General features: G+C 49.4%; 2 protein-coding genes across 3 annotated transcripts in view; one reads left to right on the top strand and one right to left on the bottom strand.

The window, feature by feature from the left end:
- The window catches only part of wdr54 (WD repeat domain 54), a 47,130-nt gene that overhangs the window by 20,854 nt on the left and 1,336 nt on the right, over positions 1 to 24,940 (bottom strand). The window contains exons 1-3 of one of the 2 annotated variants that reach the window (XM_055630310.1): positions 2,548 to 2,652; positions 1,545 to 1,645; positions 277 to 502 (exon numbers count right to left, since the gene is read on the bottom strand). In XM_055630310.1, the coding sequence (XP_055486285.1) occupies positions 277 to 501 (225 nt within the window). In that variant the 5' untranslated portion in view covers position 502; positions 1,545 to 1,645; positions 2,548 to 2,652. Of the gene's footprint in view, positions 1 to 276; positions 503 to 1,544; positions 1,646 to 2,547; positions 2,653 to 24,940 lie in introns of those variants that run through there. The other variant, XM_055630311.1, reaches the window with a different exon arrangement.
- LOC129693499 (uncharacterized protein C2orf81 homolog) lies at positions 2,698 to 24,940 on the top strand. Its single transcript, XM_055630309.1, has 5 exons — positions 2,698 to 2,772; positions 3,335 to 3,571; positions 14,774 to 14,968; positions 19,502 to 19,753; positions 23,774 to 24,940. Exons 2-5 carry the CDS (start codon positions 3,341 to 3,343, stop codon positions 24,518 to 24,520), a joined length of 1,425 nt encoding a protein of 474 aa, XP_055486284.1. The 5' UTR covers positions 2,698 to 2,772; positions 3,335 to 3,340; the 3' UTR covers positions 24,521 to 24,940.

Genomic DNA, 24,940 nt, shown 5'->3' on the forward strand with positions numbered 1-24,940 from the left:
ATAAAAGAACAATAGTGCAAAAAGATAAAACCAATACTCCCAAGTATATGTAGTTCAGAGCATGTCACACACATGACCTACACCTCTGTATATGCATGTCCCATACACACAATGACCCACACCTCTGTGCATATATGTCCAACACACACACATGACTCACACCTCTGTACATACATGTCCAACACACACACATGAACCACACCTCTGTACACACGTGCCACATACATGACCCACACCTCTGTACCCACACACACACATGAAGCACGCATGAGGTACCTGCATGATAAGGGAGGAGCCATGCCCACTGCCTCCCTCCTTGGACTGCAGCTGTCTGTGGGAGAGGTTGAGGCCATCAATGGAGGAGCTGACCAGGTTGACTAGGCTGCCGTGGATGGCAGCAAAGTAGGTCAGCTTCTTGTGTGGGATGGGTAGCACGCTGAGGTTGTTGTAAAGGGCAGAGCTACTGCTCTTCATCTGAATACTCTTCTCCCTCTTGTACATCCTGCAGCAACAACAAACAAACTTCCTGGGGTCACCGGGAACTGGTCTGGAGTCTGCAGCGGGTAGTGCTGTTGTATCACCGCACCAGAGACCCGAGCTCGACCCTGACCTCAGGTGCTATCTGATTCGAGTTCACACATTCTTTCCGTGACCGTGTGGGTTTCTTCCAGGTACTCCACTTTCCTCCCACATCCCAAAGACGTGTGGGTTTGTACGTTAATTGGCCCTCTGTAAATTGCTCCTAATGTGTAGGGTGTGGATGAGAAAGTGGGATAACTAGTCGGCGTGGACTGGGTGGACCTAAGAGAATGTTTCCATGCTGTATCTCTAAAACTAAAAGCTACTTCCAAATTGTTGACAGTGGGAGATTAAGGGGAAAGTTGGCAGCTGTGAACGGTCCGTGAACTCGCCTCCCCCGCCTGTGGAAAGTTTTGGAAATGGGACATGGTGACCTGTGCGCACGGAACGGTGAGGGGGCTGCTGGAGGCAATGGGTGGACGTGTGTTCACGGTGCTCACAGGTGGTGGTGTTGGTGGACGTGCCACGGGAGACCCTACAGCAGCCGGGCGGACGGATGGAGCACAGCGTGCGGCAGCTGCATGGGGCGACGGTGGAAGGAGCCGATATTGGTCATGGCACTGGGCCAAGCCCAATCCTACTTCACCCATCTAGTGCCGCCACCACACCCGGCCTTAGCGGGTGGAAATAAGGAGCTGTACATCTCCCTGGGCCAGTAGATCAGACTGTTCACAGATTTGGAAGTTGCAAGATGGCGTCGGAACATGGCGACTGACCAGAGATTGTACGTGTGTACGGCAGGATTAGCCCGGAGAGTGTGCAGTACAAGCTCTCCACTGTACCTCAGTACACGTGACAATTATAAACCTAACTGTCCAGAGATAATCCTGCAGTACTTGTGTATGGCAGGATTAGCCTGGAGTGCGTGCAGAACAAGTTCTCCACTGCGTATAATATCTCAACATATTAAATCAAGAGTGTTTTATCATCGAATATACTGAAACTTTACTTGCACCACCACTTACTTGCACCACCACTTCCTCCAAGAAATGAGAATCAAAAGGACCGCAGATGCTGGAAATGTGAAGCAACCAAATATTATGGAAATATTCAGGTTAGGCAGCGTCTGTGGAGAGAGAAACAAAGTGAACTCCACGGTGAAGCCTGTGTCTCCACAGACATTCCCCAACATGCTAGAGATAGACTAAGACACAACATGCTGGAGTAACTTAGCGGGACAGGCAGCATCAGGTTGAGAAGGGTTTTAACCTGAAACGTCACCCATTCCTTATGGGAAGGAATGGGTGACGTTTCAGGTTGAGACCCTTCTCCAACATGCTCACTGCTCCAGCATGTACTGGTCATTTTACCAACTTCCCCACAGTCCTGATATCAACCTGCAAAACTGTTTATCGCCTTTAAATATCAACCCAGCTCATGTGTGATAAATATTACACAGCCTGACAAATGTCACCGATTTACAGCGGCACACCTGACTAGTTAACACGGTCCTTCACTGTTCCTCGGTACATGCGACCATAAACTAAACTGTACACCTCTATGTGATTGACACCATCACCAGCGTTATTACAGCCATTCCCCCTTCCTGCCCTACCCTACCCCCATCACCTATAGACCCCCCCTGCTACCCCCTCCCCTACTACAAACCCCCACCCCCCCAGACACCCCTCTCCCCACAGACCCCGCTCATCCCTCACCTTCTCCCCACAGACCCCCCTACTCTGCACAAACTCCCTCTCCCCAGACACGCCACCGAACAACCCCTCCCCAGACACCCGACAGACCCCCCCTGCCCCCCCTGCCCACCCATCCCCCGGACCTCTAACCCCGTCCACAGAAACCCCCTTCCCTCCCCATCATAAGAAACCAACCCTCCCTCAGATCCCGTATCCGCCACCATTCCTCACATTCCCTCCACTCCTCCCCGCTCTCTACATTCCCCATCCACACTTCCTCCCTCTCCTCCCCCACAGACCCCCCCCCCCCCCACCCCGCCAGATCGTGTACCCCTGTCTCGCCGCCCTCCCGGCTCCATGGCAACGGGACCGCTCTCGGAGCGCGCCTCTGACGTTCCCCCGCAGCGCGCCCGTGACGTCGAGGCCACGGCGGCGCGTTGACGTCTTGCCACGCGGGGGCGGGATCTGTTGCCCGGATACGAAGGGACGCGGCCTCGAGCCACGCGAGTCCCGGGGAGAGGGAGACACACGCACCAGCATCTCCCCCACCGCTGATGTCAGGCTCACTGAGGGAGGGGGGGAGAGAGGGAGGGAAGGAGGGAGAGAGAGAGTGGAAGGAGAGTGGGAGAGAGGGAGGGAAGGAGGAGAGAGAGAGAGTGGATGAGACGGAGTGGAGAGAGGGAGGGAGGAGAAGGAGGGGAGAGAGGGAGGGAGGAGAAGGAGTGGAGGGAGAGGGGGAGATAGAAGGATGGGAGGAGAGGGGAAGGAGGGGAGGGAGGGAGGGAGAGAGAGGGAGACACAGAAGCATTTTCCCCACCACTGAGGTCAGGCTAACTGAGGAGGGGAGGGAGAGAGAGAGGGGGGGATGTTGTGGGGATGGATGGAACATCTACTGGGTACAGATGGGTTGGGCCGAAGAGCCTATTTCCACGCTGTAACACTATATGACAGGTTTAGAGGGATAAGGGCCAAACGTGGGCAGGTGGTTGGGACGAGTGTACGTGGGGCATCTTGATGAGCGTGTGCTTTGGTGTGACCCTGTACTGGGTGAGTGCACCGTGTGTCTGTGACCCTGCCCTTGACCCCACTCTTGACCTCTGCCCTTGTTTTCATGCCAGACGACCATGTCACGATCGGGCGTGTCAAAGTCGCGATCAGACAAGAGCCGGACCACCGCCCTCCCAGCGACCACGCCTCCGGTCACCGTGATCGACATTGTCCCCGGGCGCTTCACCGAGAGCGAGTGGCAAAGCCTGGCCATGAGCGAGGAGGGCGACAGCAACGTCATGGACATCATTGATGACCTGGTCGGCCTGGCTCTGGAGCAGGTCTACAGCGTTTACATTGAGGAGCAGGTAATGGCAGGGAGGGCGCATGACAGGGAGCGAGATGGCCACAGGCCTCTCCCCAGGACAGGGCACGAAGACCCAGAGGGCACAGCCTCACGGGCACCCAGACACAGAGGGCACAGCGTCATAGGCACCCAAACACAGAGGGCACAGCTTCACGCAGACAGGGCAGAGTTAGATTGGTGTTATTTAGAGAAACAGCCTAGAAATATTCCCTTTGATCCACCGAGTCCCAGCTGACCAGCGATCACCCTTTCATACTCGTTCTAGATTATCCTACTTTCAAATCCACTCTCTACACACTAGGGGCAATTCACAGAGGGCCAATTAACCTACAATCCCGCACGTCTTTGAGATGTGGGAGGAAAGTGTGAGTGAGCGGCCTTGTGAGGGAAGTGCCCTGTGAGTAAAGTGTGAGTCTTTGGCTCGAGAGTCTTCGGCGAGGAGGCTGAGCAGAGGAGACTACGCTAAACACTGCAGAGGAAGAGACGAAAGAAGGAGATGTCAGGCAAGCTGATTCAGTGTGATGCTTGCAGTATGTGGGAGGTCAAGGACACTGCTGGTGCCTCTGGCTGCTACAAATGTGGCAAGTGCATCCAGGTAGAGCTCCTGAAGGACCGTGTTGGGGAACTGGAGAAGCAAGTGGATGACCTCAGGTTCGTCCGAGAAACGGAGTCGTTCCTCGACAAGTCCTATAGTAAGATTGTTACACCTAAGGTACTGGAAGAGAGAAGGTGGGAGACAGTGAGAAAGGGAGGGAAGCATGGAATGCCAACGTCCCCGGGTGTTGTACCACTTGTGAACAGGTTCACCCACTTAGAAGCTGTCAGGACAGAAGACGTTTTTACACTGAGCGGCGGACTGGTTTGCGATGCAAATAGGGCTGTTGAGCCAAAACCAAAAATACCTAAGTCAGGCAACGCCATTGTAGTGGGAGACTCCATTGTGAGAGGTATGGAGAGGGGTTTCTGCGGCAACAGACGAGATTCAAGGAAGATGTGCTGCCTTCCTGGTGCCAGGATCCAGGATGTCACGGGCAGAGTGCAGAAAATCCTCAAGGGCGAAGGTGAACAGCCGGAAGTGGTAGTGCATGTCAGCACAAACGATGTCGGAAAGAAGGAGATGAATATTCTGCAGCGTGACTTTAGAGAGCTCGGAAAAATGCTGAAAAGCAGGACCTCCAGGGTTGTTATTTCTGGTTTGCTTCCAGTTCCTCGTGCTGGCGAGAGTAGGAACAGGGAGATACGGGATCTGAACGTGTGGCTGAGGGACTGGTGCACGGGGCAGGGATTTAGATTCTTAGATCACTGGGATCTGTTTTGCGGTAAGGGGGGACTGTACAAAAGGGACGGATTGCATCTTAACAGGTGGGGGACCAGCATTCTGGCAGGCAGGTTTGCCACTGCTACACGGGTGGTTTTAAACTGAATAAGGGGGGTGGGGTGTTGAATGGGATAGTTGAGGATGGAGTTAAAGGGAAAGGGTTTCTTAAATGTGTGAGTGTAGAGGCAGAGGGGTATAAAATGAGGGTAGAAGCAATAGGTAGCAAGGTGAAAAGTAAAAGTGGCAGGCAGACAAATCCAGGGCAAAAATCAAAAAGGGCCACTTTTCAACATAATAGTATAAGGGGTAAGGTGTTGTAAAAACAAGCCTGAAGGCTTTGTGTCTCAATGCAAGGAGCATTCATAATAAGGTGGATGAGTTGAATGTGCTGATAGCTATTAATGACTATGATATAGTTGGGATCATGGAGACATGGCTCCAGGGTGACCAAGGCTGGGAGCTGAGCATCCAGGGATATTCAATATTCAGGAGGGATGGGCAGAAAGGGAAAGGAGGTGGGGTAGGGTTGCTGGTTAGAGAGCAAATCAACGCAATAGAAAGGAAGGACATTAGCTTGGAGGATGTGGAATCGATATGGAAACACTAAGGGGCAGAAAACTCTAGTGGGAGTTGTGTACAGACCACCTAACAGTAGTAGTGGAGTTGGGGATGGCATCAAACATGAAATTAGAAATGCGTGCAACAAAGGTAAAACAGTTATAATGGGTGACTTCAATCTACATATAGATTGGGTGAATCAAATTGGCAAGGGTGCTGAACAAGAGGATTTCTTGGAATGTATGCGGGATAGTTTTTTAAACCAACATGTAGAGGAACCAACGAGAGAGCGGGCTATTTTAGACTGGGTATTGAGTAATGAGGAAGGGTTAGTTAGCAGTCTTGTTGTGCGTGGCCCCTTGGACAAGAGTGACCATAATATGGTTGAGTTCTTCATTAGGATGGAGAGTGACATTGTTAATTCAGAAACAAGGGTCCTGAACTTACAGAAAGGTAACTTTGAGGGTATGCGACGTGAATTGGCCAAGATAGACTGACAATTGATTCTTAATGGGTTGACGGTGGATATGCAATGGAAGGCATTCAAAGTCTGCATGGATGAACTACAACAATTGTTCATCCCTGTTTGGCAAAAAAATAAATCAGGGAAGGTAGTGCATCCGTGGATAACAAGGGAAATCAGGGATAGTATCAAAACAAAAGACGAAGCGTACAAATTAGCCAGAAAAAGCAGCCAACCAGAGGACTGGGAGAAATTCAGAGACCAGCAGAGGAGGACAAAGGGCTTAATTAGGAAAGGGAAAATAGATTATGAAAGAAAACTGGCGGGAAACATAAACTGACTGCAAAAGCATTTATTGATATGTGAAGAGAAAAAGATTAGTCAAAACAAATGTAATAATAATAATAATAATTTTATTTATAGAGCACTTTAAAAACAATCACAGTTGCAACAAAGTGCTGTACATCACTAATCATTGACAAAAAAGTTAATACACACCAATAATAACAATCAAAAGAAATAGTAGGAAAAGATATGTAAAATAAAGAAACATTAAAAACAATAAAAACAGAAGCAAAGTCTCAGGCATGGTCAAAAGCCAGGGAGTACAAATGTGTTTTAACACTGGATTTGAAGATGGACAGTGAGGGGGCCTGTCTGATGTGCAACGGCAGGGTGTTCCAGAGTGCTGGAGCAGCAACAGAGAAGGCTCTATCCCCTCTGATCTTCCGATTAGACCTCGGTACCTCCAGGAGCAGTTGACCAGCTGACCTGAGGGACCGGGCAGGAGCGTATTGGTGGAGCAGCTCAGAGAGGTAAGGCGGGGCGAGCCCATTCAGAGATTTAAAAACAAATAACAGTATCTTAAAATGAACTCGAAAGTGCACCGGGAGCCAGTGGAGGGAGGCCAGAATTGGCGATATGTGCTCCCTCTTTCGAGTCCCAGTTAAAAGGCGAGCAGCAGCATTCTGAACCAACTGGAGACGAGCCAGTGAAGAACGAGCAACCCCAAAATAGAGCGCGTTACAGTAATCCAGCCTAGATGTAATAAAGGCATGGATTACTGTTTCAAAATGCTGCCGCTCGAGAATGGGCTTCACCTTCGCCAGCTTCCTTAAGTGAAAGAAGCTGGACTTAACCACCGCCCATATTTGGCGATCTAATTTAAAGTCACTGTCCATCCTAAAACCCAGGTTCAAAACTGTTGGCTTCACGTACCGTGACAATGGACCTAAATCAACAAATGGAGGTTCACGGCAGCCATTGGGATCAAATAAAATCACCTCATTAAATCCTAGAAAGTTTAGGGCCATCCAGGACTTAATGTCATCAAGACAAGACAGAAGTGATTTTACAGAAAAGGCGTCTTCCTTCCTCAGCGGCAAATAAAGCTGGGTATCATCTGCATAACAATGGAAAGAGATGACATGCTTTCTAAGGATGGAACCCAGAGGAAGTATGTACAGCGAGAAAAGCAGGGGCCCCAGAATCGAACCCTGTGGAACCCCATATGACAGGGGAGCGGAAGAGGATTCAAAACCAGCAAGGCTAACACACATGGTTCTGTCTGCCAGATAGGACCTGAACCATCCCAGGGCACTGCCGCAGATGCCCACTAACTGCTGTAGCGGAGATAACACAATATTATAAATGTAGGTCCCTTGCAGTCAGAAACAGGTGAATTGATCATGGGGAACAAGGACATGGCAAACCAATTGAATAACTACTTTGGTTCTGTCTTCACTAAGGAAGACATAAATAATCTGCCGGAAATAGCAGGGGACTGGGGGTCAAAAGAGATGGAGGAACTGAGTGAAATCCAGGTTAGCCGGGAAGTGGTGTTGGGTAAATTGAATGGATTAAAGGCCGATAAATCCCCAGGGCCAGATAGGCTGCATCCCATAGTACTTAAGGAAGTAGCCTCAGAAATAGTGGATGCATTAGTGATAATTTTTCAAAACTCTTTAGATTCTGGAGTAGTTCCTGAGGATTGGAGGGTAGCTAATGTAACCCCACTTTTTAAAAAGGGAGGGAGAGAGAAAACGGGGAAATACAGACCAGTTAGTCTAACGTCGGTAGTGGGGAAACTGCTAGAATCAGTTATTAAAGATGGGATAGCAGCACATTTGGAAAGTGGTGAAATCATTGGACAGAGTCAGCATGGATTTATGAAAGGTAAATCATGTCTGACGAATCTTATAGAATTTTTCGAGGATATAACTAGTAGAGTGGATAAGGGAGAACCAGTGGATGTGTTATATCTGGACTTTCAGAAGGCTTTCGCCAAGGTCCCACATAAGAGATTAGTATACAAACTTAAAGTACACGGTATTGGGGGTTCAGTATTGATGTGGATAGAGAACTGGCTGGCAGACAGGAAGCAAAGAGTAGGAGTAAACGGGTCCTTTTCAAACGAGGGAATTGAATGCAACATCTCCAAGTTTGCGGATGACACGAAGCTGGGGGTCAGTGTTAGCTGTGAGGGGGATGCTAGGAGGCTGCAAGATGACTTGGATAGGCTGGGGGAGTGGGCAAATGCACGGCAGATGCAGTTTAATGTGGATAAGTGTGAGGTTATCCACTTTGGTGGCAAAAACAGGAAAGGGGACTATTATCTGAATGGTGGCCGATTGGGAAAGGAGATGCAACGAGACTTGGGTGTCATGGTACACCAGTCATTAAAAGTAGGCATGCAGGTGCAGCAGGCAGTGAAGAAGGCGAATGGTATGTTAGCATTCATAGCAAAAGGATTTGAGTATAGGAGCAGGGAGGTTCCACTGCAGTTGTACAGGGTCTCGATGAGACCACACCTGGAGTATTGCGTACAGTTTTGGTCTCCTAGTCTGAGGAAAGACATTCTTGCCATAGAGGGAGCACTGAGAAGGTTCACCAGACTCATTCCTGGGATGTCAGGACTTTCATATGAAGAAAGACTGGATAGACTCGGTTTGTAGTGGGGTGCCACAGGGATCTGTGTTGGGTCCACTGTTGTTTGTCATGTACATCAATGATCTGGATGATGGTGTGGTAAATTGGATTAGTAAGTATGCAAATGATACTAAGATAGGAGGGGTTGTGGATAATGAAGTAGATTTTCAAAGTCTACAGAGAGATTTATGCCAGTTGGAAGAGTGGACTGAAAGATGGCAGATGGAGTTTAATGCTGATAAGTGTGAGGTGCTATATCTTGGCAGGACAAATCAAAATAGGACGTACATGGTAAATGGCAGGGAATTGAAGAATGCAGGTGAACAGAGGGATCTGGGAATAACTGTGCACAGTTCCCTGAAAGTGGAATCTCATGTAGATAGGGTGGTAAAGAAAGCTTTTGGTGTGCTGGCCTTTATAAATCAGAGCATTGAGTATAGAAGTTGGGATGTAATATAAAAATTGTACGGCATTGGTGAGGCCAATTCTGGAGTATGGGGTACAATTTTGGTCGCCTAATTATAGGAAGGATGTCAACAAAATAGAGAGAATACAGAGGAGATTTACTAGAATGTTGCCTGGGTTTCAGCAACTAAGTTACAGAGAAAGGTTAAACAAGTTAGGGCTTTATTCTTTGGAGCGCAGAAGGTTAAGGGGGGACTTGATAGAGGTCTTTAAAATGATGAAAGGGATAGACAGAGTTGACGTGAATAAGCTTTTCCCACTGAGGGGAGGGAAGATGCAAACAAGGGGACATGACTTGAGAATTAAGGGACAGAAGTTTAGGGGTAACATGAGGGGGAACTTCTTTACTCAGAGAGTGGTGGCTGTATGGAATGAGCTTCCAGTGAAGGTGGTGGAGGCAGGTTCGTTTTTATCATTTAAAAATAAATTGGATAGTTATATGGACGAGAAAGGAATGGAGGGTTATGGTCTGAGCGCAGGTATATGGGACTAGGGGAGAATACGTGTTCGGCATGGACTAGAAGGGTCGAGATGGCCTGTTTCCGTGCTGTAATTGTTATATGGTTATATAGTTATATGTACTCGCTAGAATTTAGAAGATTGAGGGGATCTTATAGAAACTTACAAAATTCTTATGGGTTGGACAGGCTAGATGCAGGAAGATTGTTTCCGATGTTGGGGAAGTCCAGAACAAGGGGTCACAGTTTAAGGATAAGGGGGGAAATCTTTTAGGACCGAGATGAGGAAAACATTTTTCACACAGAGAGTGGTGAATCTCTGGAATTCTCTGCCACAGAAGGTAGTTGAGGCCAGTTAGATGTGGTCCTTGTGGCTAAAGAGATCAGGGGGTATGGAGTGAAGGCAGGTACAGGATACTGAGTTGGATGATCAGCCATGATCATATTGAATGGCGGTGCAGGCTCGAAGGGCCGAATGGCCTACTCCTGCACCAATTTCTGTTTCTATGAAACTGGAGCACCAGGAGGAAACCCCTGTGGTCACAGGGAGAACGTACAAACTCTACACAGACAGCACCCAAGATCAGGATCGAATGCAGGTCTCTGATTCAGCGAGGCAGCAGGTGTACCCGCTGCACCATTATGCTGCCCCATTTAATAGGAACCCGAGGGCAACTTTTTCACAGAGGGTGGAGGGTGTATGGAACAATCTGCCTGAGGAGGTAGTTGAGCAGGGACTGTAACAACATTTAAAATATGTTTGGACAGGTAACGCATCAGTTCCAGAGACAAAGTCCAATCTACAAAACACACATGTAAATGCACACCTCCGGATTCAGGAACAGTTTCTTCCCAGCTATTATCAGGCAACTGAATCATCCCACAACAACTAGAGAGCAGTCCTAAACTATTATCTACCTCATTGGTGACCCTCGGACTATCTTTGATCGGACTTTGCTGGATTTACCTTGCACTAAATGTTATTCCCATGTCTATACACTGAAAATGGCTATCATAATCATGTATAGTCTTTCTGCTGACTGGATAGCACACAACAAAAGCTTTTCACTGTACCTCGATACACGTGGCAAAAACTAAACTGAACTGAAACTGATAAGGTGGTTTGAAAGATTGAGCTGTGGTGTAGTTGAGGGAAGGATCCAGCTGATGGAAGGCATAGGAAATGTGGAGAGGGATGTGAGCCAAACACAGGCACATGGGACTCGCTTCAATGGTCGGCATGGACACTTTGGGCCGAAGGGTCTGTTTCCGTGCTGTGTGACCTGGTAACTTATTTGGAGAACTGGGCTCAGATTTGGTCACCTTGCTGTCGGAAATATGTCATGAAGCTGTAAAGGATGCGGAGAAGGTTTATGAGGATGTTGGCAGAACACAAGGATCTGAGCTACAGGGAGAGGTTGGACAAGCTTGGAGCGCAGGAGGCTGAAGGGTTCAGTATAGAGATACAGCATGGAAACAGGCCCTTCAGCCCACTGAGTACACAGACCATCCCGTTTACACTAGTTGTATGTTATCCCACTTTCTCATCCACTGCCAACACACTTCTTAATAAGTGAGTTTGGTATTCCAACCGCACATGCCCAAATCATCGGTCATTCGCGATAAACCGACCTGCGTTTCATCCGTCGTCGGGATCGAACCCGGGTCTCCGGCGCTGGTGAATTGCTGCTGGACCGTCCATGTCCCATTCCGAGTGTCCCATCATTATCCGGGGGCGGCCGGAGACGTCCGGGGTGACCCTGGACTGATGGGACACTGACCCAGAGCAGTGGAGGCCTCAGGCTTACAGCCAGTGCGGAGAAGAACCACCAACTCCAGTCCAACTCCCAAGGAACCCGATCCCTGAAGGGCCGGGGACTGTCAGCTGCAACTCTCGCCTAATCTGGTGGCTGTCGGGTTAATCCCCTCGGTGCCGGCGAAAGCCAAGCACCAGTCATCAACGGGGATACACACAAAATGTTGAAGTAACTCAGCGGGTCAGGCAACAATCCTGGGAAGCGTCTCGACCCAGAACTACACCTATTCCTAGGGGAACATCATCTATTCCTTGGGTAACGTCACGTAGGGGAAGAGAGAAAGAAGAGTGGAGAGAGAAGAGGGGAAAGAGAGGAGGAGAGCGAAGGGAGGGAGAGAAAGGAGATAGAGAGGAGGGAATGGGGAGACGGGAGCGTGGGGTTCATTTTCCCACACAAGCCATAAGTGACTGGGCAATCTGAACCCAAGCACCAAGTTGAAAGCGGCTGAAGGTGTGCAGCTCCCACTCTCCCAAGGCCACCCTCCGCGGGCTGCGGGTCAGGTGGAGCGGAGGTTTGGGACAATGTTCATGCCTTCACAGTGATGTGATGAATGCGGGGGTCTGAACCAATTGCTGACAAGTCCCGCCTCCCGGCAACGCCAAGTCCGTTATTGGACTTTTCTGTTGAGTGGCAGTCAGTCCTTTGGCCTGTAGGCGACGTCGCCTTTCGGGTAGGTGGCATTTCGACAGAGCGGCCATTCGATAAGTTTGCTTTTAGGCGACACAGCTTTTCGGTTAGTCGGTTTTAGGCGTCCCATCCTTTCGGTTAGTAGGCGCTTCGTCTTCGTAATCTTTCGGTTTATTGCCATTTCGGCCTTATTTCCATTCGGTTCTTTGGCTTCGACTTCTTTGCTTCGGCCTCTCATCCGTCGGCACCACATCCGCACACGGTTTCTGATGTTGAGGGAGTCCAGAACCAGGGGCCACAGTTTAAGGATAAGGGGTAAGCCAAGATGAACAAAGATGAAGATGCACACGGGGAGTTGTGAGTCTGTGGAATTCTCTGTCTCAGAGGGCAGTGGAGGCAGGTTCTCTGGATACTTTAAAGAGAGAGCTAGATAGGGCTCTTAAAGATAGCGGAGTCAGGGGATAGGGGGAGAAGGCAGGAACAGGGTACTGATTGTGGATGATCAGCCATGATCACATTGATTGGCGGTGCTGGCTCGAAGGGTTGAATGCCCTACTCCTGCACCTATTGTCTATCGAGCTGGAGTTAGCACTTCTTCTCCGCACTGGCTGTAAGCCTGGGCCACCACTGCTCCGGGCCGGTGTCCCGTCAGTCCAGGGTCACCCCGGACATCTCCGACCGCCCCCGGACAGGGATGGGACCGTCAGGATGGGATGGGGATGGTCCACTAGCAATTCAACAGCGTCGCAGTACCAGAGACCCGGGTTCGATCCTGACTGTGGGTGAAACGCAGGTCTGTACACATGCAGTAGCTCGGCTGCCGAGATTGTCTCTCCACCGGTCCAGTCTCTCCCCCTGTCTCCCAATCGCATCTGCCCCCTCTCTCTCTCACTGTTACACCCCGCTCTCCCGTTATCTGGCACCCCCGTTCCTCAGATTAAATATATTTTTACACTTAAATTATGAATAAAGATAACAAAATGTTTCCAACACAAGTAATATTTTCATATTCCAGTAGCAAATACATTAAAGATTCAATTCTTTAACTATTTGAATATCTCATAATTGCAGATGAATGAACTAAACTGGAACTGGGACTGTGTAAGTAGTGTGTGAATAGCAGAACAAGAAAGAAGCTATTGAGTTTTAGAGTTCTAGATTAATTATTTGGTAGAATAGTTAACAATTTATACACAGTTTATGCAGCCAGCGCTTCATTCACTTTTTCTTTATCACAAATGCCCTGTGACAAATCCCACGATTCCTGGTGGTTTTTTTGCAATACCAAACTCACTTATTAATCCTGATCTCTGGGGAATGTGATGGAACTGATAGATTTTGTTTCTAAAAGTTAAATATATTCAGTGATTCAGTGTGGAAACAGGCCCTTCGGCCCAACTTGCCAACACCAATCAACATGTCCCATCTACACTAGTCCCACATGATTGCGTTTGGCCCATATCTCTCCAAAACTTCCCTATCCTTGTACCTGTCTAACTGTTTCTTAAATGTTGGGATAGTCTCTGCCTCAACCTCCTCTGGCAGCTCGCTCCATACACCTACCATCATTTGTGTGAAAAAGGTTACCCTATTAAATCATTTCCCCTTGATCTTAAGGGCAGGCATGATGGCGCAGTGGTAGAGTTGCCGCTTTACAGTGCTTGCAGCACCAGAGACCCAGGTTCAATCTTAACTATGGGTGCTGTCCGTATGAAGTTTGTATGTTCTCAACGTGATCTGCATGGGTTTTCTCCGGGATCTTCGGTCTCCTCCCACACTCCAAAGATGTACAGGGATGTAGGTTAATTAGTTTGGTATAAATGTAAATTGTCCCTAGTGTGAATGTGCGGGGACCGCTGGTCAGCGTGCACCCGGTGGGCCGAAGGATCTGTTTCCGCCATGTATCTCCAAACTAAACTTAAACCTATGTCCTCTGGTCCTCGATTCAACTACTCTTGGCAAGAGACTCTGTGCATCTACCTGATCTATTCCTCTCATGATTTTATCCACCTCTATAAGATCACCTCTACTCTCCAAGGAATAGAGTTCCAGCCTACTCAACCGCTCCCGAGAGCTCAAACCCTCGAGGCTTGGCAACATCCTCATAAACCCTTTCCAGCTTGACAACTTTCCAACTTTCCTATAACATGGTGCCCAGAACTGAACGCAATACTCTAAATGCGGTCTCACCAACATCTTAGAAAAGACATTAAGGGGTTGGACAGGCTAGATGCAGGCAGATTGTTCCCGATGTTGGGGAAGTCCAGAACAAGGGGTCACAGTTTAAGGATAAAGGGGAAATCTTTTATGACTGAGATGAGAAAAACATTGTTTACATAGAGAGTGGCGAATCTCTGGAATTCTCTGCCACAGAATGTGGCAGAATGTCCCACACCCTCTATCTCCCCGCCCCCCCTTTCTGGTTTGATGCAGTGTGTGTGTGTGTGCGCACTGTGTGTGTGAGTGTGTGTGTGTGTGTGTGTGTGTGTGTGTGTGCGCCCTGTGTGGGCCCAGTGGGACGGTGCGGTGCGCTGTGCGTGTGTGTGACGGCCACACTTGTCTCCCACAGCTGATGCCGTTCACCATTGCCCAGGCCAAGGAAGCCATCCTCCAGATCATCGAGTGGCGATTCCTGAACCACGACAGCGGCGAGAGTAACGTGGCCCTGGACCACTCGTGGCACGAGGACACAGAACCCATGGCCACTGGCACCGACAGCTGGGCACAGGGATCTGTGCCCCTCATGCCAGCCACAGACACACAGGTAGACCACACTGAGATAGGGAGCAGAGAGAAAGGTAGACCAGACACACATGTAGACCACACTGGGCAGAGAGCACTCACAGGTAGACCAGACACACAGGTAGACCAGACACACAGGTAGACTAGACACACAGGTAGACTAGACACACAGGTAAACCAGAGATACAGGTAAGCATGCAGGTACAGCAGGCAGTGAAGAAAGTGATTGGCATGTTAGCCTTCATAACAAGAGGAATTGAGTATAGGAGCAAAGAGGTCCTTCTGCAGTTGTATAGGATCCTAGTGAGACCACACCTGGAGTATTGTGTGCAGGTTTGGTCCCCTAATTTGAGGAAAGTACTTTCTTGCTATTGAGGGAATGCAGCATAGGTTTACAAGGCTAATTCCCAGGATGGTGGGACAGTCATATGCTGAGAGAATGGAGCGGCTGGGCTTGTATACTCTGGAGTTTCGAAGGAGAGGGGATCTTATTGAAATATAGAAGATTATTAAGAATTTGGACATGCTAGAGGCAGGAAACATGTTCCCGATGTTGGGGGAGTCCAGAACCAGGGGCCACAGTTAAGAATAAGGAGTTAGCCATTTAGAACGGAGGTAAGGAAACACTGTTTCACACAGAGAGTTATGAGTGTGGAATTCTCTGGCTCTGTCCTCTGACAGTGGAGGCCGGTTCTCTGGATACTTTCAAGAGAGAGCTAGATAGGGCTCTTAAAGATAGCGGAGTCAGGGGATATGGGGAGAAGGCAGGAATGGGGTACTGATTGGGGATGATCAGCCATGATCACATTGAATGGCGGTGCTGGCCAGGAGTAGCAAACATATCAGATGATATCTTCGTCCATGCATCAATTCATGAAGAGCATGACAGGAGGTTGAAGCTCGTGTTAACTAAACTCGTTACAGATCACAAGCCGCTGGAAGTGACCTATTCAACAAAGTCAAAACCACGTGCCAGAATAGAACGCTGGGTGCTGAGACTCCAACAGTACAAGGACAAAGTAGTCCACATTACAGGGATAGCAAACACCCGCTGTCGAGATTGGTGAAGGATGAACACCTGGGAGCAACATCCACGCTAGAGATGGAAACTGAGAACTTTGTGCGCTTCGGCGTAATTCAGAATATGATCCTGAACTCAAAGTTATCAGAGAGCATATTCACAGTGGGCAATGGGATCAATGCCCTTACAAAGCATATGTTCCCATCAAAGATGAATTTTGTGTAGGCGATCAGTGTGTGCCGAGAGGTAGCAGATTGGTGATCCCGCAGGCACTACGACCAAGGATCGTGTCATTGGCTCATGAAAAACATCTTTGCATCGTCGGTACTAAATAGAATTTGCGGAGCCAGGTTGTGAGAAAGATGCCAAAAAATTTGTCAAGATCTGTCACGGATGCTAAATCACAAGCCAGAGCAACCCACCAGAACCAACTAGAAGTACAAAGTTGTCAACAAGACCTTGGGTTGACGTAACAGTTGACTTTCTTGGACCACTTCCAACAGGTTAATCAATTATGGTAGACTACTATAGCAGGAACTACGAGTATGCAGTGATGAAGTCAACTACAGCGGAAAAGACTGTACAAGCATTAGCAGAGATCTTCGCCAGACACGGGTTGTCTGTTACATTGCACTCCAACAACGGGCCACAGTTTATTTCCGAGACGTTTGCTGAGTACATGTGAATCACAGGCATCTATCATCACAAGGTGACTCCTAAATGGCCACAAGCTAACGAAGAAGTAGAGAGACAAAACCAGTCCATAGAGAAGAGGAGACAGACGGATCGCCCATGCCAAAGGGAAAAACCGGCACTGCTAGCATATGTAGCTATATATCGGGCAACCACTCAACGACAGGAAAAAGCCCAGCAGAAACCTTGTTGGGAAGGATAATACGCACAAAAATGCCAGAAGTGCGAGAGATCACGGGAGACCAAGAGCTGAGAGACCGTGATGCCGAAAAGAAAGGTGCGGCAAAATGGTAGGGGTAGTCTGACTTGAAAGGAGGATCCAAGCACTCTGAAATAATTCCTGGCGATGACCTGCTTGTGAGGCAAGATGATGGTGGTAAGATAGACACTCCTTACCATTATGTAAGGCCAAGTCTCCAGAAGGTGTTATCTACAAGAGAAAGGTATCGAGTGTCAAAAAGTACATGTTCAGAGACACGCAAAACGAGGTGGCTCAAAATCCACCAAGAGGTACCGATTCAGAGGGGCCAGACGACGACCCTGAGGCGGTGACTGGTGTTTCTGAGACAACCAGCATTCCTGAGGCGGTGACCAGAGTTCCAGAGGCAGCACGCTGCAACGCAGGTGGTGAGCAGAGATGGTGTGGCGCCACCTGATGGTCAGACAACTTACTGTTGAACCCTCGTCATCAGAACGGGGACTGTCACGTGACAGGCTTGGTGGGAACGTGACATCATGAGTTAAGGGGAGTGTCCTGCCACATCAGCAGAAGCTCAGCTCGAGCCCACGAGTCAACAGACGTGCCTCACTGCAGCAACAAATACTTTTGTGTTAGAGCACCAAACGTATACCTAAACTATAATGCCTAACTAAAGAAGCCATTTATTCACAACGTTTGGTGTCTCTACAACGGCGTCTGGGTGACAACACCTTGGCAGTTTCAACAGGCTCAGATGCTCCTGCACCAGCTGGTAGACCAAAATAGAAAAGGAGAGTCCCCAAGTGATACGATGATTTTGTATTGTATTGAGCTTATTGTAAAACATGGAATTTATTTTTGTATTGAGTTTATTGTGAAATATGGGAAATGGAAACTTTGCAGCAGAAAGACCACGTTCATGAAGCAAAATACGTTAATTAAGTTTAGATAGAAGAAAGATCACAGAATTCAGTTGAAGGAAGCTGGAAGAAAAACATTATTTGAAAGTAATTAATAACATGTAACTGATCATGTTTAGGGGAAAAAATAAGTTGTTTTGTCTTTGTACAAGTATTTAGTTAGCAGTTCATAGGCCGTGGTATATTTGGCTAATTAAGCATTATAATTTTTTACGGGTATTGAATTGTTTTAATTGTGCAGCTATTTTAATGCAGTTGTTTTGTGAGTAATTGGAACACAAATGAAAACACAAAGAAGCTCAAATATGCTTTGTAAGAGTCTAATTGGAAAGTATATAGGAAAGGACACATATTAATTTGAGGTTTAATTCTGGTAAAGGAGGGATGTCATGACGATGAGTCCGGTAGTCTGGTGAGACTAGGAGTCATGATAATGATATGCAAATATCTTGACCTTTGTATCAGCTGACTTGGAGGTCAGATCGGATGTGCGCTGTGTAAGCCAAGGCGGGAGGACATGAATAGTGGAGACGATAAACACACGTTAAATGAATGTAACCCGTAAATCTTGTGAGTGTTTTATCATTACACATCTTAGGCTAAGATGTGACAGTTGGTGAGGCCACATTTGGAATATTGTATTCAGATTTGGTCGCCCTGATATAGGAAACGTTGTTAAGCTGGAAATTATACAGAGAACATTTACGATGATGTTACAGGGACTCGAGGGCTGGAGCTACAGGGAGAGGTTGGGCAGGCTAGGATTTTATTCCTTGGAACACAGGAGGATGAGGGGTGATCTTATAGAGGAGTATAGAATCATGGGGGTATAGATAGGGTGAATGCACAGAATCCTTTACCAAGAATAGGGAAATCAAGAACCAGAGGATATTGTTTAAGGTGAGAGGAGAAAGATTTAATAGGAACCCGAGGGAAAACGTTTTAACACAGTGGGTGGTGGGTATATAGAACAGTACAGCATAGGAACAGGCCCTTTTGCCCACAATGTCTGTGCCAAACATGATACCAAGTTTAATTGATCTCATCTGCCTAAACATAGGCCATATTCCTCTATTTCTTACACTCCCATGTGTCTATCTAAAAGCTTCTTTAACACCACTATCGTATCTGCCTCCACCATCACCCATGGCAGTGGGTCCAGACCCCCACCACCCTCTGTGTACAAAAACCTTCCCCCTCTCACCTTATAGCTGTGTCCTCTAGGGTTGGACATTTCCACCATATGCCTCTCATAGTCTCCGTTCCATCCGTTTATCTAAACTCACCCTGCAGCTGAAACCGTCTAATCCAGGCATCATTCTAGGAAACCTCTGCACCCTCTCCAAAGCCTCCACATCCTTCCTGTAATGGGGGTGACCAGAACTGCATGCAATACTCCAAATTCGGCCTGACCAAAGTCCCATAGATCTGCATCATGACATACTAGCTCTTATATTCAATGTCCCTTAGCAATGAAACAATGGGTGTATGGAACAAGCTGCCAGAGGAGGTAGTTGAGGCAGGTACTATTACAATGTTTAAAAGACACTTGGACAGGTACATGGATAGGACAGGTTTAGAGGGATATGGGCCAAAGGCAGCCAGGTGGGACAGGTGTAGATGGGGCATGTTGGTCAACATGGGCGAGTTGGGCTGAAGGGCCTGTTTCCCTGCGGTGTGACTGTGAGCTCAGCATAATGGGGATGTTTGTTTTTCTGTCAGGATTCCCGTCGGGAGTCGAGAGAAGGGTCTCGGATGGAGGAGGGCCAGTCTGGCATCCGAAGAGTGGCCTCCCCACCTGGTCAGGGGGCAGAGTGCCGGGCCCAGCCACTAGCCCTGCGCTCCCAGGACAGCAGCCTGTGTCGGTGGCTGATGGGCCTTGACCAGGAAGAGGAGCAGGAGGAAACGGAGATCGTGGAAAGTATGATGACAATTATCCCAGCTCCACAGGACCTTCCCCAGCCTGACCCCGAGGTAGGGTGCAGGGGTCATGGGTGCAGGGGTCATGGGTACAGGGCAAAGGCTTGGTTTGGAGGAAGGTTGGAGTGCAGAGGGAGTGTGGAGGGGGTGTGGAGAGTGGAGGGGGTGTGGGGGGGTGAGGGGGTGTGAAGGGAGTGAGGGGGGTGTGGAAGGGAGGGTGGAGGAGTTGTGGAGGGAGGGTGGAGGGGGGTGGAGGGGTGGAGGAGTGAGTGAGGAGGACGTGTGGAGGGAGAGTGTAGGGTGGAGGGAGTATGGCGGGAGGTGGAGGGAGGGTGGAGGGCGTGTGAGGACGTATGGCGGGTGGAGGGGTTTGTTCACTGGTTATTTGGCGTTTGGGAGACTGACGTTGCCCATGGCTGACATTGTCCACATGGCTGCCATTGACCAGGGCACCTGCGACACAGCCCAGAACACACGGGGTTCGGGGGAACTGTCTGCACCATCTATACATCTCCCCTTCTCCGCACCCCTTACCCTTCTCCACCTCTCCCCCTCTGCATCCCCTCCCCTGTGCCCCACCTGGGTCCCACCCACCTCTCCTCCTCCCCCCCCCCCCGCTACTTTCCTTCCACTAACTTCACAATTCGCAACTTCAATCCTGTCTCACACCTGCTTTTATTACTGGCCTTTGTTCAAACAATCTGCCTCTGAAGAACCTCCCTCGCCTGTGTCCACCTCCCTGCCACGCTTTGTCCTGTCTCTCTCATTTTTCCCTGCCCCACACACACACGCACACATAATCAATCTGTGGGTGATTCCTTGTGTCACGTGCCAGTGGGGGATGGGCAATGTCGGGGGAGGGGCGGGTGGTTGAGATTCACGTTCTTGGACCATTGGGATTTCTTCTGAGAAGAGGTGACCTGTACAAGAGGTACACAAAAATGCTGGAGAAACTCAGCGGGTGCAGCAGCATCTATGGAGCGAAGGAAATAGGCGACGTTTCGGGCCGAAACCTTTCTTCAGACTGATGGGGGGTGGGGGGGAGAAGGAAGGAAAAAGGGAGGAGGAGGAGCCCGAGGGCGGGGGAAATGGGAGGAGACAGCTCGAGGGTTAAGGAAGGGGAGGAGACAGCAAGGGCTAGCAAAACTGGGAGAATTCAATGTTCATGCCAACCGGACGCAAGCAACCCAGGCGGAATATGAGGTGCTGTTCCTCCAATTTCCAGTGTTGCTCACTCAGTCCGCAATAACTTACCTGAACTCCCGGTGGCTCAGCACTTCAACTCCCCCTCCCATTCCCAATCCGACCTCTCTGTCATGGGTCTCCTCCATTGCCAGAGTGAGCAACACCGGAAATTGGAGGAACAGCACCTCATATTCCGCCTGGGTTGTTTGCAACCGGTTGGCATGAACGTAGAATTCTCCCAGTTTTGCTAGCCCTTGCTGTCTCCTCCCCTTCCTTAACCCTCGAGCTGTCTCTTCCCATCCCCCTGCCCTCGGGCTCCTCCTCCTCCCTTTTTCCTTCCTTCTCCCCCCTTTTTCCTTCCTTCTCCCCCCCACCCTCCATTAGTCTGAAGAAGGGTTTTGGCCCGAAACGTCGCCTATTTCCTTCCCTCCATAGATGCTGCTGCACCCGCTGACTTTCCCCAGCATTTTTGCGTACCTTCGATCTTCCAGCATCTGCAGTTCCTTCTTGAACACCTGTACGAGGGATGGGTTGCACCTGAACTGGAGGGCCATCAATATTCTGCTGGTGCTTGCTGACATTAACTCCATCTGCCATCTCTCTGCTGATTTCTGGAGCTGTTCTATATCCCACTGTATACATTGACAGCCTTCCTAAAGTCCACAATCACAGCAATCTTGGTGTCATCTGCAAACTTACTAACTAACGTGTCTTTGTTTATGTCCAAGTCATTTAAATATATCACAAACAGCAGAGGTCCCAGCATAGATCCCTTCGGAACTCCACTAGTCACCGATCTCCAGCCTGAAGATTCTTCTTCAACCACAAGCCGCTGTCTTATATCAGTGAGCTTGTTCTGAATCCATACGATCAAGTCACTGTTAATCCTGTGCATCTTAATCTTCTGGATCAGCCAACCATGGGGGACTTTATCAAATCTACATACAACTTAAAGTTGGGAATAGGGGAAGTACAACAGGATTGGGGGATCCTTGTCAATGAAAGTAAGCATGCAGGTGCAGCAGGCAGTGAAGAAAGTGAATGGCATGTTGGCCTTCATAACAAGAGGAGTTGAGTATAGGAGCAAAGAGGTCCTTCTGCAGTTGTACAGGGCCCTAGTGAGACCACACCTGGAGTATTGTGTGGAGTTTTGGTCCCCTAATTTGAGGGGACATTCTTGCTATTGCGGGAGTGCAGCGTAGGTTTACAAAGTTAATTCCCGGGATGGTGGGACTGTCATATGCTGAGAGAATGGAGCGGCTGGGCTTGTATACTCTGGAATTTAGAAGGATGAGAAGGTATCTTATTGAAACAAATAAGATTATTAACGGTTTGGACATGCTAGAAGCAAGAAACATGTTTCCGATGTTGGGGGAGTCCAGAACCAGGAGCCACAGTTTAAGAATAAGGGGTAAAGCCCCTGTCCCACTTGGATGACCTATGCCAACCTGTTTATACGCGTGGACATTTTTTATCAGGTTGGGAAAACGCCGCAACCTACTTGAGGCCATGAGTACGCAGAGACCACTCACGAGCATGAGGAAGAGTTACAAAGACCTCCCACGACCTCCTGGTGATCATGCTGCGAGTATGTCAAGGGTAAACTCGGCAGAGGTCAGCAGTTAGGTCGTACAAGTGGGGCAGGCCCTTAAGCCATTTAGAACGGACACGAGGAAATAATTCACACACAGAGAGTTGTGAGTCTGTGGAATTTTCTGCCTCAGAGGGCGGTTGAGGCCGGTTCTCTGGATACTTTCAAGAGAGAGCTAGATAGGGCTCTTAAAGATAGCAGAGTCAGGGGATGTGAGGAGAAGGCAGGAATGAGGTATTGATTGGGGATGATCAGCCATGATCGCAATGAATGGTGGTGCTGGCTCGAAGGGCCAAATGGCCTCCTCCTACACCTATTTTCTATGTTTCTATGATTGGACAAGCTAGATGCAGGCAAAATGTTTCCGATGTTGGGGGAGTCCAGTATCAGGGGGTCACAGTTTAAGAATAAGGGACAGGCCATTTAGGACTGAGATGAGGAGAAACTTTTTCACCCAGAGAGTTGTGAATCTGTGGAATTCTCTGCCACAGAAGGCAGAAGAGGCAAATTTGCTAGGTATTTTCAAGAGAGTTTCGATTTTGCTTTTAGGGCTAAAGGAATCAAGGGATATGTGGAAAAAGCAGAAAAGGGGTACTTATTTTAGATGATCGGCCATTGTCATATTGAATGGCGGTGCTGGCTCGAAGGGTCGAAGGGCCTACTCCTGCACCTATTTTTCTTTGTTTCTATGTTTCTAAGCTGAAGCCACTCCGCCTCAGTGGATGAACCATCCAGTATGTCCTGAGTGCCACCGTGATAGTCTCCATGATCAGTAATGTAACTCCACCACCTCTTTACCTCGCTCTCCATCACGTGTGAACATGGAAACTCCACAACATTGAGCTGACAATCTTGTCCATCTCACAACCATGTTTCCCAATGGCCACAACATCATAGTCCCAAACACTGATCCAGGCTCCAAGCTCAATTGCTTTCCCCACAATACTCCTTGCATTATAATCAACACACTTCAACCCATGAGCATCACCATATTCCTTCACCCCTTCTTGCCTGTCTTTCCTTTGAAACTTGTGGTCCTAACTTTTACCATCACAATACCCCTCCCAATTTCTGACCTGCTCTGGTTCCTACCTCCCTGCCTCTCTTAAACTCTCCTGTATAGCACTAGCGAACCACCCTCAAGGGTACTGGTGTCCAGCTCAGATCAAGCCGTCCCTCTTGTACAGTTCACCTCTGCCCCAGAGATCCCTCTGGTCTAAGAGTCAGAATCAGATGATGGCGCTACCCTGTACGGGCTAACCCTGCACTAGGCTAATCCTGCTGTTCTTTGATGCCAGGAATCTGAGGTCCCTGCAGAAGCCTCCACCGCGGGGAGGGGGCGCAACAGACCGCAGGGCAGGTGTTGCCATCGAAGGTCCGACAAGCAGCAGCAGGTGCCCAGATCCATGAACAGGTTGGAGTTGGAGGGGCACCAGCAGGTAGCGAAGGTGCCCAGGTCCGTGGGCAGGGTGGAGCTGGAGGTGTCCAGAGACACGACACCCTCTCCCTGTGCCACCTTCTGGATGCCGCGTTGTGTGCAGATGATGCTGAAGAGCCAGCGCACCCGTCTGCCCTCCAGCAACGCCGTCACCTTTGACCAGTTTGGAAACATCTCCTCGGTGCAGCGCCTGGAGGCCGCCCGTTTCCGCTGGCACCGCCCCGCGCCCGTCTTCCAGCTGCTGGAGGAGGCGACAGGCTGCGGCAGATGCCGTCGGCGCGGCGACCCGCCCCTCAGGCGCTTGGTATTCCGGAGCCCACCCCTGCCGCTCCGGCCCGGCACCGGGAGGGGGATGGGAATGCCGGGGAGAGCCGCCGGCAAACCGCCCAGTGGCACCGTGGGTCAGAGGCCGATGCTGCCCCACGCCCAACACACTCCCGACTTCCCAGAGTTTATTCCCGACGGGCCGAAGGACAGGAATCATCCCCACTGCGGCCGGCACCCTCAATGGGAGGCGTCATCACTGGATCAACTTCAGCCCATCAGCAGCAGCCTAGTGCTCCCTCCCATTGCCCTGGATCAGCTGGCTGTAGACCTTTCATTGTAGGCCCAGATACACTTGTGTGTAGCAATGGGCCCACTACTCCCCTCCACTCATCTCCTCCCCACTCCTCTCCGCCCCACTCCTCCCCTCCCATCATCCCCTCTCCGCCCCACTACTGTCATCTCCTCCCCACTACTCCCCTCTCCACCCATAATCTCTCCTCCTCTCCCTCCCTTCCACCTCAACCCACTCCCCCTCTTCCATTCTCCCCTCCTCTCCTGCCCCCTCCCATCCTTTCCCCTCCCCGTCACCAAATGTGCACAACACATTAACAAATAACACCCCAACCCTTCCTACAAAGGCAGCAGGACAACCCTGTAAAGGATTTGCTTACACTTAACATCAGGACAAGAGAGTTTAATTGTAGAATGTGTGTGTAATGGGACAATAAAATAGGTATTGCTGCAGCTTTGCAGCCCCTTA

This window comes from Leucoraja erinacea, unplaced genomic scaffold, assembly GCF_028641065.1.
Source record: "Leucoraja erinacea ecotype New England unplaced genomic scaffold, Leri_hhj_1 Leri_313S, whole genome shotgun sequence".
Taxonomy (NCBI): domain Eukaryota; kingdom Metazoa; phylum Chordata; class Chondrichthyes; order Rajiformes; family Rajidae; genus Leucoraja; species Leucoraja erinaceus.

Bases quoted from the DNA above. Each gene is read 5' to 3' on its own strand.
- LOC129693499 (XM_055630309.1), top strand. From the start codon at position 3,341: ATGTCACGATCGGGCGTGTCAAAGTCGCGATCAGACAAGAGCCGGACC. The intron at 3,572-14,773 runs GTAATGGCAGGG...TGTCTCCCACAG, and splicing joins GCGTTTACATTGAGGAGCAG to CTGATGCCGTTCACCATTGC. The intron at 14,969-19,501 runs GTAGACCACACT...TTTTTCTGTCAG, and splicing joins TGCCAGCCACAGACACACAG to GATTCCCGTCGGGAGTCGAG.